The 13,897-nt window shown below is 37.6% G+C and overlaps 1 protein-coding gene and 1 long non-coding RNA gene across 3 annotated transcripts; one reads left to right on the top strand and one right to left on the bottom strand.

Annotated features, from left to right (window-relative positions):
- Nucleotides 1-101: 101 nt before the first annotated feature.
- Nucleotides 102-9,824, bottom strand: LOC310718013 (acyl-CoA dehydrogenase family member 10-like). Of its 2 annotated transcripts, none has more exons than XM_083526470.1 (13): nucleotides 9,741-9,824; nucleotides 9,316-9,467; nucleotides 7,704-7,852; nucleotides 7,394-7,588; nucleotides 6,683-6,841; nucleotides 5,473-5,611; nucleotides 5,211-5,331; nucleotides 5,038-5,106; nucleotides 4,741-4,925; nucleotides 3,074-3,221; nucleotides 1,168-1,313; nucleotides 624-788; nucleotides 102-478 (listed from the first exon to the last, which is right to left on the bottom strand). In XM_083526470.1, the coding sequence occupies exons 2-13, from the start codon at nucleotides 9,464-9,466 to the stop codon at nucleotides 369-371; spliced, it is 1,737 nt and encodes a 578-aa protein (XP_083382596.1). In that variant the 5' UTR covers nucleotide 9,467; nucleotides 9,741-9,824; the 3' UTR covers nucleotides 102-368. The 2 variants fall into 2 exon arrangements, with proteins under 2 accessions (XP_083382596.1, XP_083382595.1); XM_083526469.1 differs by having other exon boundaries at nucleotides 102-336; nucleotides 368-478; nucleotides 9,316-9,787.
- A 2,872-nt stretch (nucleotides 9,825-12,696) lies between these two features.
- LOC310718589 lies at nucleotides 12,697-13,880 on the top strand. Its single transcript, XR_014531193.1, has 2 exons — nucleotides 12,697-13,165; nucleotides 13,732-13,880. It is a non-coding gene; the product is annotated as an uncharacterized lncRNA (long non-coding RNA).
- The last annotated feature ends 17 nt before the right edge of the window (nucleotides 13,881-13,897 follow it).

Here is a 13,897-nt window from a genome sequence, read left to right on the forward strand (position 1 = left end):
AAAATAATATATATAAAAAAACACTTTAGTATTAAAGTAGCAAATATAAAGCAGGTCTTTTAGGTAACAGGCACATTTTAATGCACGCAACTCTATGCATAGTAATTAAACCTGATACAATCCTTTATTTGGTAAAAGTCAATCACACAGCAGCAAGATCAGATGTCGAATTACGATTATTACTAATCATGTATTGGGCAACCCTTAGTCCTTCGCCAGTGCTTCAGGGCCATTAGCAACTTATTCAAGAACACACAAACAGTCTGACTAAGCAAATGAGCACAGCGAAGTACAGAACTACTTCATAGCTTTGATATCTAAATAAAATGAAGGGAAGTTGCTGAAATATCCGTATTGTTGGTACTTTGTTAAATGCTTGCTGCTCCAGGTAAAGCCTTAAAGATACGGAAACCTTCTTTAGTTGCAAAGTCCCACGCCACTTGCACTGTATCTTCTATTTCTCTTGGGTTTGTCAAGCCTTGAAAAAATAAAAATAAAAATAATAAAAAACTAGACAAAGTTCTGAGATATAATAAACTGTCTGTTGATAATATATTATATATTTTATATATTTTATATAATATTATATAAGTAGGAATTGTTTAATTGTGTTATTATCTTACCTTTGAAAGACATTTTATGATTTTTCTGTAAGATAGCAGCCCGGCGGAAGAAGCAGAAAGCCATGTAGAACCGCCAGTTCGGGATGTGTTCCAATCCCATTTCTTTGCAATACAGCTCAAATATTTCCTCTGCACTTGGAATACCCATCGGAGTAAATGTCTCCCCTATAAAAGCAAAGTGTCAGATTGTTCATTATATATCGATGTTTTTAAATTGCAAATAATTTGCTTGTAAATTGCAAGTAATTTTCACATCCTGTCTGCATATTTTCATGTAATTATACTCTCTGGCCATCAATTTATTGTGTTGCTGTTATTTATTAGGTTAGTGCATGATTTCTGCTGTGTCTTATTACTTAAATGTACTTAAAAACCATGTAGGTTATGGGACATTTTACAACTTTCTGTTCCAATGAACTGATTATATACATTGTCCTGACTTAAAATGATCCTGATGATATTTTTACAGCAATACTGAACAACTTTGAGTTATTTTTAACCTGATATTAAACAGCAGACTTTGCCGGAATGCTCTTGCTCTTACTTGTTTGTATAGAAGCAGAAACTGGGAGAAAGTGGGGCATACAACAGGAAGCCAGATCCACAAGTGGGTCTCCTACAGTAGAAAGACTCCAGCCCAGTACTGCCACCACATCAGGGGTCTTGAAGTCAAACACCAGATGGTTCAGACTGTAAGATTGATTATTATTATTATTTTTTTATTACACATTGAACTTGATAAACCCAAGACAAAAAAAGTGACCAATAAGTATACAGATGTTTTTGCTGGGAGTTACAGCGACAGTAAACTGAGAAGATTAGCCCTAGACCTATCTATTACCAAATAGTGACTCCAGCTGCCTCTGGGGCGTCCCCAGACTTTCCCCAGATACATTCCCCAGAGACTACTTTTAGTAGCTTGCCTTTTATAGTCTCCATTTAGCAGGAATGCATGTGCGAGTCTGGAGGGACGTGCGATTCTTTGAATACATACTGCTTAAACAAAATCATTACTTTCACATTTATGGCATTTGGCAGATGCCATTATCCAGAGAAACTTGCATTTATCTCATTTATACAACTTAGCAGCTACTGGACTAAGGGCCGTGCTCAGGGGACCAGGAGTGGCAGCTTGGTGTGGCCGGGATTTGAACTTATGACCATCAGATAAATCCAAAAGATTAACCACTAAGCTACCACCTTAGTGTATAGAATACAACACAGTTTTTCCAACATCAGGTTTGATGCACATTCAGCATTTATAATTATGATTTTAATTTATATATTATTTTACATTATGTACAAATGATTTTTTCATTACTCAGTCTCAAGGTATTTTCATCATCTGTAAAGAAAGTTAATACATTTGGAAAGTTCAGGAAATATAAAATAATATAATGGATTTTAAAAAACAGCAGCAGTTGTAATGAATTCCATTAAATGAAATGGAAAATATGGCAATATTTAATATATGCAAATGAATTGAAGGTTGTTTTCACAATCAGAGTCAGAGAGTGTGTGTGTGTGTGTGTGTGTGTGTGTGTGTGTGTGTGTGTGTGTGTGTGTGTGTGTGTGAGGAACTGGTGCAAATACTGCACTGTTCCTACAAAACATCTTTACTGAAACTGGTGTTTAGCCAAAATCACAGCTTTGTATTGTTTCTTCCTCTATTAAAGTACAAAGTGTCAGTTTTGATCACAGAGTATCCTGTAGTTCATTGTTTTAGTACACAAAGCAGCTTTTTTTGACCAAACAGCTTGTGTTCCGTTACACAATTTTTGCTTTAAAATCTCCTAACAAACAATTAGAATGATATTTTAAGTAGATGTTAGTAATTAATACCAAAGCCATATAAAATACATAGACGCCTCATTGGCCACTGGATCGTGATATCGGCGATTTATACAGATCATAAACCACCGATATCACTTGATCAACACAAACGTTTTATTTTTATCCAGGAAAAAAAAACAAAAAAACAGCTCCCCCGATTAATTGCATTTGTTTACAGAGATCTTTTGCCCGGACCAGGATGGCAGACATGTTGACGTACTGCAGCAATATAAGACATAGACGCCTCATTGGCTAATATCTACGCTTATTACTGCGAGGTATTCTCAATTATATATTATTCAGTGTTATACATTAAGATATATAGATATAATAAAAAATATTTAACATATGTAAATATATAATTTGCATCCAGTCTAATTAATCACAAGTACAGCCCAAAACTGATAGCGCAGTAATATAACACTATGTTATTGGGCTGTATAGTTATTATGTTGTGGTTTTTTCATCCTTATCAGCGATATTGTGGAAGGTTAAGCTTTTTTTATGTCTAAAAAAAACCCTGAAAATGCCCTGGAATGCTTAATTGGAAGTACTACTGTGTGTCTCTGTGTGTGTGTGTGTGTGTGTGTGTGTGTGTGTGTGTGTGTATGTTGAACCTGAAATTTCCATGGACCAGTGTGGTTTTCTGATCTTTCGGAAGATGCAACAGGAGCCAGTCTATCAGTCGATCCACGACAGGAATGGAAGTCTCATTCACCTTGAACTGATGCGCCCACTTTTTTACTTGGGATTCCATGAAGTCATCTAAAATACAACGCATTGATCTGGTTACATTTAAGTATTTATGTAACTGAAAAATTTTAAATGTACTGGGGTCCTGCTGAGAACAGGACAGCTTTATTTTGCTTTAGCAAGAGGTGACAGTCAGATAACTCGAAAAGAGAGAGTAATATAAGAGAATTGTGCAAAGATCCTCACTGTTCGGTATACTATAGCAGCAGCAACAACAACAACAAAAAAAAACCCGGCAAACCGATGCATTTGATAACGGTCAGGGGTTGATTGGATAAAAGTAAAATATCAAAGCTGTAAAACAGACAGGTATTTTCAACCATAACTGACACGAATCAGGGACCATAGGCTTGTAAATCATTTATACATTTATTGGGCTTTGACCTGGGCAGGGTTGCTGTAGTTTACATTACTTATTTACCATGTGTCTTACTAAGCCATGTGTCTTGCAGAATGTTTTTATTGGTTATACCACAGGCTGCAAGTCGTTTATATCATATACAGTGTATGGACAAAAGTTTTGGGAATCCTGACTTTTCCAGCCATATGTGGTTCTTCCTCAAACTGTTACCACAAAGTTGGAGGCACACAGTTGTATGGTGGTTTGGGTGTTACTTTGACCAAAAATGCCTTGGGGCAAAAAGCCAACTCTGTGACAATATGGTTTACAAGAATGGGAGTGGAAGATCTCGAGTGGCCTGCTATAGAGCTCTGACCCCCAACCTTTGACTGTACCCCAGGCCTCCTCACCTCACCTACATCAGTATCTTGACTTTACCATGTGTCAGTTATCCCATTTGTTTTGATTCTATGTTGCCATGTTTTGCAGGGCAATTAACCTAGAAAATTCCAAATCCATCTAAAAGCTCTTGCACTCAGGATCTTGCTCAGCTGTTGCGTCAGAGGAAACACAACAAGTTAAAGAAGCATCAGTGGTGTAGTCCAATCATGCTGATGCAGAGTCTTGTCATGTGTTGCTAAATATTAACCAGATTAAAGGTGTCGAAAACACCAGTGGTGTAGTGGTATTGTGAAAGATTCCCATTCTTGTGACCTGGCTTTGACTCCTGGCTGGTGTCTTTTTTTTTTTTTTTACGATTTTGTTTAACTTACTCTGCAGCTTAATATAGCCTAGCAAATTCCTATGACCCTCAAAAACGTCTTGCTAACAAAATATTGTTCTGTTGTTGCACCACCCACATGTTTCCTTTACTGGCCCAGTGGCCTAATGGATAAGGCATCAGCCTTCGGAGCTGAGGATTGTGGGTTATTGAGATGAAAATCTCCAGTCAAAAATTTTGTGGAACATCTCAGAAAATTGGAGGTTATCAGAAAAGCAAATGGAAACTAATTGGGGAATGGTTATTCAATAAGTCCACAAACATTTGTCCATATAGTGAAGTATATGGACAAAATATATTAAATTGAAAAATTCTTGAAAACTTAATTCATGTGAAATCATACACAAATGATCACACTTATAACAGTTTCTTTAAAATGGAAACATTGGCCTTGAACTGCACATTCCTACCTAAATCCTTAAGGTTTTCCAGACCTGTGGATTTCAGGTCAACTCTGTGTATCTGGCAGAGGGTTTTTATCATAGCCTCATACACACATCTCTTCCCATTAGGATCCTCTCCTGGGATAGTGTGGTCATTAAACACTCTACCCGGAGTGTAAAATGTCAGGTAAAATGGAAATCCTAGGAAATTGCTAAAAGGAAAAAGGTACACAAAAAAGCTTGGTCAATGTTTTAAAACATACTACGATCACACAAGATTTATATTTATATTACAACCTACACAAGTAAATGGGCCACACTCACCTCGGTGCCTCGGTCTGATCAATAACATATGGTACAGGGACTTTGGCTTTTTCAAGGACCTTGAGAATCCTACAGATAAAAAAAAAAAATTAAACCAACTCAATATTATTATCCAAAAATTATCAAGAAATCAAGAAATCAAGAAATAGGACAAATACGGCATTTCAACAAACCTGCATTCTCTCTGCAGGGCTTCAGTACTCGGTTTCTTATTTAGGACAAATCCATGTTGTCCACAGTTCAATAGGTATGTGGAATCACTCGGGTAACTCAACTGCTGCATCTTAATGTAGTCTATGCACAAAAAAAACCCATAATGAAGCCCAAAACATTTAACTGCAATATAACTCAACAATGTGATAATGCAATTTACCGAACAAAACATAAGTATGTTTGATGCCTAGTTTTACAGTATAACAATCAGCTCTAATGTACCTGTAAGTGGAAGCTGAGTAGCTTTCTTGAGATATTGGGCAAGCTGGCCCATAGGGAATTGCCCATTCAATCTTTTAGGAGACAATGGTATCTTCAGCACCTGCTCCAACTCCTTTACAGCCAATCCAGGATCTTTAACCTACAGAGAAACAAGTTTAATGAAACAGGGGAACTTTCTAGCAGCTAAACCACACTAAATATAAATTTGGTATGCGAAGCGGTAAGTAAGTAAAAAAAGTAAATGCCGGAGGTTCTATGTTTTTATACCACAGGTCCTATACTATTTATAAATTGAGATTCTCCATTTAATGGAACAAGTACGTCATCTTAGAAAAAACGAAATCTTGCACTGATTTACACAGCCTGCCTATTTTACACCATAATACCGTCCGTCAGTTCTGGAAAAAAGACTGATGACACACCTGGGATTTTAATTGATATGAACAGTCTTCTATAATGTCTTAAAACTGCATTTGGCTTGAACGGTTCTGCATTTAAACGTCCATTAGTGAACATTTCACAGCGAAACAGTACACTTATACAATGATGGAATTAGAATGAATGGAAATTCAGTGGCAACCAGATGAGGATGGGTTCCCTTCAGACTTTGAAGGGAACCCATCCTCATCTGGTTGCCACTGAATTTCCATTCATTCTAATTCCATCATTGCATAAGTGTACTGTTTCGCTGTGAAACGTTCACTAACCGTTCTTCTCAAGGTTTCTTCCTTATACTGCCTCAATGAGTTTTTCCTTGCTACTGTCCCCACTGGTTTGCTCATCAGGCATAAACTTAAGGAGACTAATTTATGTACAACGTACATTCCTAACCTATTTATCTCTGTAAAGCTGGTTTGGGACAATGTCCAATGTGTTAAAAGTTGGATACAAAAAAATATTGCATTGAACTGACTTGACACAGAGTTTCATAGCTCAATGCTAAGGGTTGTATTTATACTGTATAACAGCTATTCATGTTTGATGTAGAGTAACAGACCTGGTTGTAATTGTGCTGATAGTAGCACACACACACACACACACACACACACACACACACACACACCTTGTGCGAGTCGGGGAAAAACTTCCCTTCAAAGTGTTCCTCAGTTACAAGATTCTGATCGTAGACTAAAGCCCATTTCAGCTCCACTGTTAAGGCTCGTATTGGTGCATGGAACCACATAGAACTACAGTACTGGTATGAACTCACCGTGATGCCACGCATTCCTAATTGTACCGCAGCCTCCACGTTGAAACCCAGGTCATCCAGGAACACAGCTTCTTGAGGCGAGACACCTAGTCTATCGGCACACAGCTGATAGATTCTGGGATCTGGCTTGCATAAACCCACTCTGCAGGACTCTACTATCTGATTTTTAATACACAAACAAAATCATGATACAGTGAGATGACGATGATGGGATTTATAAAGTTTAATTAGATTTCCAGTTCAAATCAGTTACATGTGCTTATGGAAAAAGGGTATGAAAAGGAGACATATCTAAATATTTTATCCGACTAAAGGCAGCAATAATGAAAATCTATAGTAAAAGATACTCCGACTCGGTAATATTACACTGAATTATGACAATCTTTAAATAACTCAGAACAAGCTAGAAGTGAACATCATCAAACAGTGAAGAGATCTGTACATATATATACACATATATCACACAAAAATATATATACACACACACACACACACACACACACACACACACACACGCGCACAAAAATATACACGAATCCAAAAAATATATATATTTCTCCCCCTAGTACTGTATTCAATTTCATTCAAATTCATTAATCCATTGCATCTGCCACAAATAGAACCCCCCCACTTGTTTCCATTTCTAGTTTCTTGCAAGAGCAGCTGAGCCTAATCACAGTTACTATCTTGGTTTATAGTAAATTCACTTACCACATCAAAGAGAGAGAGGTCCAGAGGGAGGAAGGACTTTCCTCCAGACAACAGGAAGTTGTTGCTAAGGACAGCGGTCTTAATGCCCTCAGCACGGGCACACTGTACTGCATCCATCATGACAGAGACAGGTTTAGACATGTAGCCACCTGTAAGAGCTGAATGGAAAGAGTCGATATGGACTTTGAAACCTGCCTGAAAAAGAAAATTATAATAATTCATGCAAATTTGTTTATCTTGATTACACACATACATATATATAGTGGTAGTGAAGTGTACTGAAGTACAAAGGCAACACTGAGAAACATACCACATGACTGCAGTCCTGGCTGAAGGCTTCCACGAACTCTTCTGCCCCCAGCTCTCCTCGCATGTATTTCCTCCACGAGCTGTTACTGCCCCCTGCACTTATAGCTCGGCCAAGCGTGCCACGAGGGACTCTGTTCTTATCTTCCCACTCTTTGAAAGATACAAAAAAAAAAAAGCACACAATTGTATAGGATGTCTTTGGATGTGGTAGCATTACATTTTCCCTTCACTTCAACTAAGAGACCCAAACCTGTTCCAACCCTGACAATACCATTACACAGAAATCAAACTCCAAGAACATCTGCTTTACACCTTGTGAACACCTTTTGGGATAAATTGAAACTCACTCACTTTAACACCCTTTAACACAATTACACATGACTTTAATACCCTTGTGGCTGAATGAGAACAAATCTCCACAAGCACACTCCAAAATCTAGTGGAACATTTCAGAAGAATAGAGTTCATTATAACAGACAATGAGGATTACATGTGGAATGGTATGTTCAAATAGCACATAAGACTAGTACGCTAAGGTGTCCACAAACTTTTGTCCAAATAATGTAGATCAGACACAAAGCAAAAATCTCGTAGAGCTCTGACCACCTGCAATGCATACAGCTGGAATGCACACAACACAACAACCGCAAAATGAAAGCACAGTCTTACATACAGCACCACTGAGAACCATACAGAACTATGCAGCACCCCATACAAAACTATGCAGCACCATAGATAACCATACAGAACCACACAGAACCATGCAGCACCATGAAGAACCATTGAGAACAATACAGAACCAAACAGCACCATGAAGAACCATGCTGCACCATATAGAAGCTTACAAACCCATACAGAACCATTGAGAACCATTAAGAACCATACAGAACCATGCATCACCATACAGCACCCCATACAGAACCATGCAGCACCACACAGAACCACACAGAACCACACAGAACCATGCAACACCATGAAGAACCATTGAGAACAATACAGCACCATGAAGAACCATGCTGCACCATACAGATGCTTACAAACCCATACAGAACTATTGAGAACCATACATCACCATGCATCACCATACAGCACCCCATACAGAACTATGCAGCACCACAGATAACCATACAGAAGCACACAGAACCATGCAGCACCAAGAAGAACCATTTAGAACGATACAGCACCATACAGAACCATGCTGCACGATGAAGAACCATGCTGCACCATATAAAAGCTTACAAACCCATACAGAATCATACAGAACCATGCAGCACCAAGAAGAACCATTGAGAACGATACAGAACCAAACAGCACCATACAGAAGCATACAAAACTATGCAGCACCATAGATAACCATACAGAACCACACAGAACCATGGAGCACCATGAAGAACCACACAGCACCATGAAGAACCATTGAGAGCCATACAGAACCACACAGCACCATGAAGAACCATTAAGGAACCATACAGAACCATGCAGCACCATGAAGAACCATGCTACACCATATAAAAGCTTACAAACCCATACAGAACCATATGAAACCATACAGAACCATGACGAACCATACAGAACCATTGAGCATCATGAAGAAAAATTTTGAGCATGTAAACCTGTTGCTGTGCGAAGAGGTGAAGATATCAACACTCCAAACATGTCAAATATCGCCGCTCTTGGACTGAAGGAAGAGCAAGCTCTCAGCTGACGGTGAAGAAGTGAATTGAAGCGGAGGAAACCGGAAAGTCCGCGCCGCAGCTCCATCATTCTGAACAAGTTCACAGAACACGACGTGTGTTAGCGAGCAGCAGTAGAACAATGCTGGGTTTTATACTGACATGCTGAAGATCATGGATATGCACCACTCATGCAGTGGAGATGCAGAAACGTCACAGTGGCCAGGTTAACAACAAACATCATGTGACGTTGATTTTTGATTGGTCGCTGCCAAATGATTTAACACACATCTGGGGCATTATTTTAGGCATGAACCTCTGGACCTGGTGGTATTAGTATAGGTGCAAAATGAGTTTCATCCAACCTTAAAAGTTCATGAGTTCTGCCTTGTAGGCCAGTCTTAAAGTTGGTGCGGTCACGTGATAATCAGCCTGCAGGCAGGAAGTTATCAACGTAAGAGTCTCATAAAAATTAAGAGTCCCATAAAGAGGTATAACAATAAGTTAAAAACTCCAGAGATATCAGCATCATTATTATAAAAATAATACTTAATTATTATTGTCCTATTCATTACTTATTATTTACCTTATTTATTATTTTTGCAGTTGATGTTACATATTTACATACATGCCTTTTATTTAATATTACATTTTAATTGTATCATAATAATAATAATAATAATAATAATGTACCATAATAATAATAATAATAATAATGTATAATAATCAAATGATTTTACATACTATAATTACAGTATTATACATGCATGCTATATTCTTTATTATATCATTATTCATTCATTCATTCATTTTCTCCCGCTTATCCGTAATTCGGGTCGCGGGGGCAGCAGTCTAAGCAGACCCCCGCCTTCGACTGCTGCCCAATCCTCACAGCACCGTCCCTTACGGTCCCTCCTGCAGGTGGTGAGCCCACGGGAAGGCGGCCCCACGTCACTCCGACGTCACGGACCTTGATATTTCCCTCGTAAGGGACCCCCGGAGCATAGAGGGTTAAGGGCCTTGCTCAAGGGCCCAAGAGTGGCAGCTTGGCGATACCGGGGCTTGAACCCCAGACCTTCCGATCTGCAACCCAGTGCCTTAACCGCTGGAGCCACCACTCCCCCTATTATATCATTATATACTATACTAATAATAATAGATTATCAATGTATAATTATGCTCTTATAATTATTCTATTATTCATTACTTTTTTAATTACTGTAGACTATGTTATTTAGCGATATTCAGATAATTATATTATTGTACATATATTATTTTCTATGGCATCTTACTTTATACTGTATTACAAATATATTTGATGTGCTGTTGTTGTACCATATCACATCCATGTATTTCCAAATATAATTCATCAGTTCTCTTAGTAATTGTCTGTTTTGGAAAATTCATTGATCAGGTAAAACATTACGAATCCTTACATGTCCACTAGATGGCGCTAAGTACAGGGGTTCCCAGAAATGTATGATTTACAAATGTGGTCACAAACTCAAAGTTTGCTCTTCTGTTAAAACAAAAAGTATTTCACATTTACATATATAGAATTTATCAGACCGACTTACATTTATGTTATTTATACAACTTATACATCATAAATCGTTTATACATTTTTGCCGTACAACAGAGCAGTTGAAGAGCCTTGCTCAAGGGCCCAGGGTAGTGCTGGGCCTTAAACTCACACAATTCTGATCAGAAATCAAACACAGTATCCGCTGAGCTTACCCTTCCAAATGAATATTCAGTGGATAAGAAGTCCTTCTCAGTGACCTTGAAAGTGGCATGTTATTTTTACCAGACAAGCTGGTTTGAGAGTATTTGTCATCACAAGAGCTTATTTCTGTAACTTCAATCTAATCAAGCATCTGTAGGATGTATTGAACAAACACGTCCAATCCATGGTGGCTTAAACTCACAATCTTAAAGGATCTGCTGCTAAAGTCTTGATGCCAGATGACACAGGACACCTTGTGGAGTCCAGGCCTTGATGACTCAGCACTGTTTAGGCAGTATGAAGTGGACCTACACAATATTATGCAGGTCATTACTATAACATCCTTATCCTTGTGAGAAAACAGAAAGCTCCAAGGTGCTATTGAGGCTTCTGAACAATTCTCTGGCTGCAGTTAGTCGTCACTTGAAAATGCATGTCTTTGGAACAGCTTCTATACTAGTGATTAAATGCCATTTACATTTACATTTTTTTTTTTTTTTACAATTTAAAGATTATTGTTATCATTGATAAAGAGTACAATATTAGGATTTTTTTATTTATTAATATAATTAATATTAATATTAATATTTATTTTATTTATTAATATTAATATTAATAATGTCTGTATAGTCTAAGATATATAGTCTGCATAGTGTTATTTATGTCTTTACATTTAAAAGCCACCAAAAGCTGGAAACAAATTCTTAGCGTATGTCAACATACTTGACCTATAAACCTGACATTTTCTGACAGACATCCAGACAGACAGACAGCCAGACAGACAGCCAGACAGACCGACCAACAGACAGCAGACAGACAGCCAGACAGACAGCCAGACGATCAGGAATAACATTATGACCACCTGCCTGATATTGTGTTGTTCCCCTTTTGCTACAGAAACAGTTGTGACCCATTGAGCATTAACAGCATTAACTTCTTCAGAATTTTGAGCTACAGAAGCTCGTCTAATAAAGTCTATTGAGTGACACCTGTGTTTTCTTTCTCCTGTGTGTATGTATACCATAAGTTCCCCTATTACTCAGTTTTGGAGAACAGTGTATCATTTTGCTAGGCCCTTCGTGTCTCAAGTTTCTCTAGTGTCTCAATTAAGTTCCTGTTCTGGCTTTCTGTTTTTGCTTGTTTTTTGATATTTATTGCCCAGCGCTGTTATTCCCCGGTGTCTCCAGCCTGTTTCAAACCTCTACCTTTGCCTCTTTTTCTTCTCAAGAAAGTTTATTTTAGAGTCCCTTAATTTGCCTGTACTTTTCCCATTCGAATTTTTGGATTGTTTTGTTGCCAACATTTTAACATTTACCTTCATGGACACTGAACTTAACCTGTTTCTTCTCTTTTGCCTTTTTTCTTTATTATTTTTGTATTTTTAAATTTGGGAAATGATTAAAAAAGCTTTGAGATTTCAATGATTTGCCGACCTGAATTGCAGTCCCAATACTGACAATTGACTGTAATTATTAAATGAAACAAATGCAAATGAAATCATTTAGATGACTACTTAGAGCATTTGTTTAAAGAGATTATAGTGTGTGTGTGTGTGTGGGGGGGGGGAAACGGATGATAAAACACATTACACTACATGAGAATTTGGTTGTATTGTTTTATTGAGAAAAGTGAACAACCACTGTACAAACAAATGGTTTGACACAAAGTGTACAGTTCACAGTAATTATATTTACATGAATAAACAAGCCTGTGAACGAATCACACTAGTAAATCTGGGCAATGCAAATAAAGCGATTGTCTCGTTCTCACTCTCAAGCTATCATAGTCTCCATTTAAATCCAAGCTTCCTGTTGCATAGAAGCATATTCGAAACGTTTACAGTGTGTATGTAGGTTTATATATTCTACCACTTACAGCAAGTGATCAGCTTTATAAATATGGATGTTCAGTCACTGATATGAATTACATATGAATGTACATTAGTAGAAGATACATGTCATATTTAGTCATTGATCATAGTAACCGGAAATGCAAAAAAAAGAAAATATCCATTTGGCATTAAAGATATTTAAATGAGTGAGATGAGTGAGATATATAGAAATAGTATATATACAGTACAGACCAAAAGTTTGGACACACCTTCTCATTCAAAGAGTTTTCTTTATTTTCATGACTATGAAAATTGTAGAGTCACACTGAAGGCATCAAGGGCTATTTGACCAAGAAGGAGAGTGATGGGGTGCTGCGCCAGATGACCTGGCCTCCACAGTCACCGGACCTGAACCCAATCGAGATGGTTTAGGGGTGAGCTGGACCGCAGAGTGAAGGCAAAAGGGCAAACAAGTGCCAAGCATCTCTTTCGGGGAACTCATTCAAGACTGTTGGAAGACTATTTCAGGTGACTACCTCTTGAAGCTCATCAAGAGAATGCCAAGAGTGTGCAAAGTAGTAATCAAAACAAAAGGTGGCTACTTTGAAGAACCTAGAATATGACATTTTTTAGTTGTTTCACACTTTTTTAGTTATGTATATAATTCCATATATAATTCCACGTGTTAATTCATAGTTTTGATGCCTTCAGTGTGAATCTACAATTTTCATAGTCATGAAAATAAAGAAAACTCTTTGAATGAAAACTTTTGGTCTGTACTGTATATAAAGAGCACAAGACTAAGAGGGAGGCATAATATTATGACAATATAACATTATGTTAGTGAGTAGGATATACTGTATTAAGCAGTAAGTGAACATTTTGTCCTAAATGTTGATGTATTAGCAAAAAAAAAGGGCAAGCGTAAGGATGTGAGCGAGTTTGATGTGATAGTCAAGACGACT

This window comes from Silurus aristotelis, assembly GCF_946808225.1.
Source record: "Silurus aristotelis genome assembly, chromosome: 23".
NCBI lineage: Eukaryota > Metazoa > Chordata > Actinopteri > Siluriformes > Siluridae > Silurus > Silurus aristotelis.